Source organism: Triticum urartu, chromosome 2A, assembly GCF_056163025.1.
Source record: "Triticum urartu cultivar PI428250 chromosome 2A, HENAU_Tu73, whole genome shotgun sequence".
In the NCBI taxonomy this organism is placed as follows: domain Eukaryota; kingdom Viridiplantae; phylum Streptophyta; class Magnoliopsida; order Poales; family Poaceae; genus Triticum; species Triticum urartu.
Window position 1 is genome coordinate 510,477,573 of NC_141874.1, and position 3,764 is coordinate 510,481,336.

The window sequence follows — 3,764 nt, forward strand, 5'->3', positions numbered from 1 at the left end:
AGAAAACCCTCTTATGGGGGTAACAATACCCCCATAAGAGGGGCCTACAAAGGACGGCGCCGGCAGGTATTGGATCCCCGTGATGTTCGAGCCAATGGAGAGGACCACCGGCTCCGGTGGCGGAGCCGGAGCAACCGGCGCTGCATTGGCCCGGGGCGGCAGCATGGTTCAGAAAGGGAAGGGAGCTCGCAGTGCCGCCGCCAGATCTACTCTGGTCGTGGAGAGGCCGGCAACCCACCTCTCTTGGATGGGATTGCTGCCGGCGATGACCAGAGTGGGTGAGGCGTGGCGAGACGGCGGCGTGACCATCGAAGAAACCGAACAAGCTAATGTGAGAGAGGGAATGGGTGTGAACTGGCGAGGGAGGTGACAGGAGGGGCGTGGGGAGTTATGAGCAATCGCCTCGTCTCCCACGCGTCACAAGGCATGCGGGCGCGCGCCACGCGTGAGCAAGCCTGGCTCACAAAAAACGGCCGATTACGCCGTTCCTCCAGAGCCAAGCTAAGGCCTGCTTTGAGGTTCGTGCGGGCCAGGTTTTTAATGCGGCCCAGGCAATCAAACGGGCCAGATTCTTCTGGCGTAGGACAGGCCCGACCTAATGCGACCAACCAAACACGTCCAAGGTGACTTGGGAGATACGGAGATACTTAGTTAGAAGGTCCGAGCAGAGACTAGAGATCCGTTCTACAGTAGGAGTACAACAGAGTGGGCAAAAGACAAACACGCAACTAAAGTCGATCTGGTACTCAAACTACCACGCAGCCCTCTTCCTCACAGATAGGCCGCCCCAGCTCACGCCGTGCCACCAACGCCTCCGGCTCCCTTTCAGCTTCAAACTGTACTTGCTGACTCACATTTGGTTCTCCCTTGCTCTGCTTCCGCAACTTCTCTCGCTATGACTGAGGGCCGTAGACTCTGCTGTTCACAGCCTTCAATGGCACTCCATTCCGCAGCGCTGCGACCTTCTTCTCGATGCAAACCACCGCCATGAAAGGATCGAGCAGCCGCCACTGGTGCATGAAAGACAGGGATTGCTCGGGGCGCCGGGCCTCGTGTTCCAAGCACAGCAGCGTGTCCTTCAAATCACACAGAAAGTCGTGCATGTTGGACCATTCCTTTCCACAGTCATCTCCATCAACTATGGACGAGCGGACCAGCAGCCACTCACCAAAGCACTTCCAAGCCCTAGCAAGAGAAGCCAGGCGCATGAGCTTGTCGGGCGACTCGTACATGAGGTCGATCTTGCTCTTGTTCCCCCTTTCCTTATCGCCCTCGATCTTGCTCTTGTTCCCCCTCTCCTTGCCCTCGATCTTCCACCCGGCGTCCATCATCAGAAGATGCGCGTGCAGCCGGAGATGGTTCCAGAGCATTCCAAAGCCACAGCCGCCAGGCCGCCGCGCGATCACGCTGGTGATGTCAACCCTCTCCAAATCCAGGACACTGGAAAGTTCTGCTCTGTGGCTGCTGTGATTGTGAGTCACCGCCCTGCGAGTGTACACCCGATCAACGGAAGGTGGCGTCGACTGTACCACGAGCTCAGAAGGCATGTCATGATGATCTGTGCAAGGCATTGCGTTCTGCATCTGTTGACTAGCACTGTGATCGAAGACATGATAGCTCGATAGGTTGCCGTGAGTGAAGGACTCCACTATGCGGCAGTAGCCCATCTTGCCGCTGGAGGCAGAGCCGGATGGCGGTATAGATGTTTTGCCTATGCCTGGTTGAGAAGTGTTCTGTCCGCAGCCGAAAATCTCCTCAAAGATTTTTCTTTCCTCCTCAGAACCATCAAATGTGTCTTCTCTCAGCTCAGCGACATTCTTTTCAAACACCATCGTCATAAGATCATCCTCGTTCATGCCCATTCCGGCCAGGAAGTCCATCCCATCCATCCTGTTTAGTGGCGCGAACTGAAGCAATCACACTGGAATGAAGGCATTAACAAAGTCAGAGGCTTAGAGCACACATATTTGCAACATTAGAAAAAACCCAACTTTAAAGTCTAATTGCAGAAAATAATCAGCACAAGAGGTAAGCTATGACTTGCAAAAACAGAGGCATGTAACACCTGAGCTAGCCTATGTAAGCATAAAACGATATTTTAACCCCAAACAAAGAACTGAAATAAAATCCGGGACAGAGTAATGATAGCATTTGCCCTTCAAGTGTACAAAAAAAAAGAATGTTTTGAAATATAAAATTTGCCTTTTTAGTGATTGTGCTAAATTGAAAGCACACATCAGAGTCGCAGAGCCTTGAAAGGCTGGACCTGAACCAGAATAGCAGTCCATCATCGCAACGCAAGGATGGTAGCAGGAACATCAACAAAATCGAAACAATGGGGTGATATCAGTATGCGACGCATTTCGACGGGGGGAAATAATGGTACAGTAAGACAAAAAGAAAACCTAAATCCACATGCATCAAGATTCAAGAACTCTGCCCAACATTCCGGCACTTCACCGTTTGCAGGGCAGACAAATCAATCGCACCATCCATCTGACGCAGTGAACATGCAGGCAGCGGGCGAGCGATTTCCCCCAATCCAAGAACCAGATGCAAGGATGAAGAAGATGTACAGCTACCAATACCATACCAAGAACAGGCGGCGCCCCGTGCTGCCGAGAGGCTGACCTTCCGTGCCTGTGGGCAAGAAATTGCACCGCTCTATCCCCTCCCCGTTGGAGACCTCGCCTCCGCCTCCTCTCTTCTCTATCCACCAAGCTCTGTCGGTCTCTTTCACCGAAACCACCGCACCGAACAGTGGTGGCACTATCTCTTTGCTCCGGGGCGCGCGCGCAAAATCTCTGACTCGCACAGGGCAGGAGGTGGGAGGGGCGGGGGCAGAGCGCGAGCAGAATGCTGTGCCGCGTGTTTTTCTCGTTCAGAGGGGTAGGTTGGTTGCCACTTGCCACATCCGGCCCTGCACTGCACGACAGCCGGCCTCCTCAAACCGCGTATATACGTGGATGAACGGTGCATGACCGGTCATAAAAATTTGACTCATCCAAACTTCTTAAATCGGCCCTCATATCCAGCTCATACCTGCGCGGCTACGAGGATATTCGGACGCGTCAGACGCGACTGTCACATCAGATCTGACAGGCAGGACCCACAATAAACTGCAGCAATTCCCTCTCTTCTCTATCGTCCACCCATGCCCTCCACTAGCTCTGCCGTTGTCCCGATCCCTCAGCGCCGTCATCCCCGCCACAAACCTCCTCCCCGGCCGTCTCGACTCTTCGGTTACCGTTGCCTCTCCGGATGCCGTCGTGGTGCGTCTGACTATTCTCAGACTGCACCTCGCCCTTTATGTGTTCAAAAAATTGTCCGTCCAAAAAACACGAAGCTTGACACGTGCAAGAGGAATTTTTTGATTCGTCTGAGTCAGACAGGGATGTGGAGATGTTGATGATCATGAGCATCCAAGAGGGAATGGATAGGGAGGTGGAGCACATTCTGAAGTTCGAGGGTTTTCGCTCAAAGAAAGGAGAGTTCTGAATCGGGATAGAGTCGCTGGAGCACGGCTGCTCTACGAGGACTACTTTCAACCCGTGCTAACATTCCTTCATACATGGCTTCGTCGACACTTCCATATGCGCAAACCATTGTTCTTCCTCGTGGTAGAGGGAGTGGAGGCATATGATTCCTACTTCAAGTTGATCCACGATTGTTCTGGAGAACTCTCGTTGTGTGCTAAGCAGAAGTGCACGGCTGCTACGAGGATGCTTGCACTTGGTACCGCCGCCGATGCCGTTAGTGAGATG

General features: G+C 53.3%; 1 protein-coding gene across 2 annotated transcripts; it reads right to left on the bottom strand.

Moving 5' to 3' along the window:
• Nucleotides 1-624: 624 nt before the first annotated feature.
• LOC125541730 (uncharacterized) lies at nucleotides 625-2,912 on the bottom strand. 2 transcript variants are annotated; one of them, XM_048705076.2, is made up of 2 exons: nucleotides 2,632-2,912; nucleotides 625-1,921 (listed from the first exon to the last, which is right to left on the bottom strand). In XM_048705076.2, exon 2 carries the CDS (start codon nucleotides 1,887-1,889, stop codon nucleotides 894-896), a length of 996 nt encoding a protein of 331 aa, XP_048561033.1. In that variant the 5' UTR covers nucleotides 1,890-1,921; nucleotides 2,632-2,912; the 3' UTR covers nucleotides 625-893. The 2 variants fall into 2 exon arrangements, with proteins under 2 accessions (XP_048561033.1, XP_048561031.1); XM_048705074.2 differs by having other exon boundaries at nucleotides 2,594-2,912.
• Nucleotides 2,913-3,764: the final 852 nt, after the last annotated feature.

Coding starts and splice junctions, on each gene's coding strand:
- LOC125541730 (XM_048705076.2), bottom strand. CDS start 1,889: ATGGATGGGATGGACTTCCTGGCCGGAATGGGCATGAACGAGGATGAT.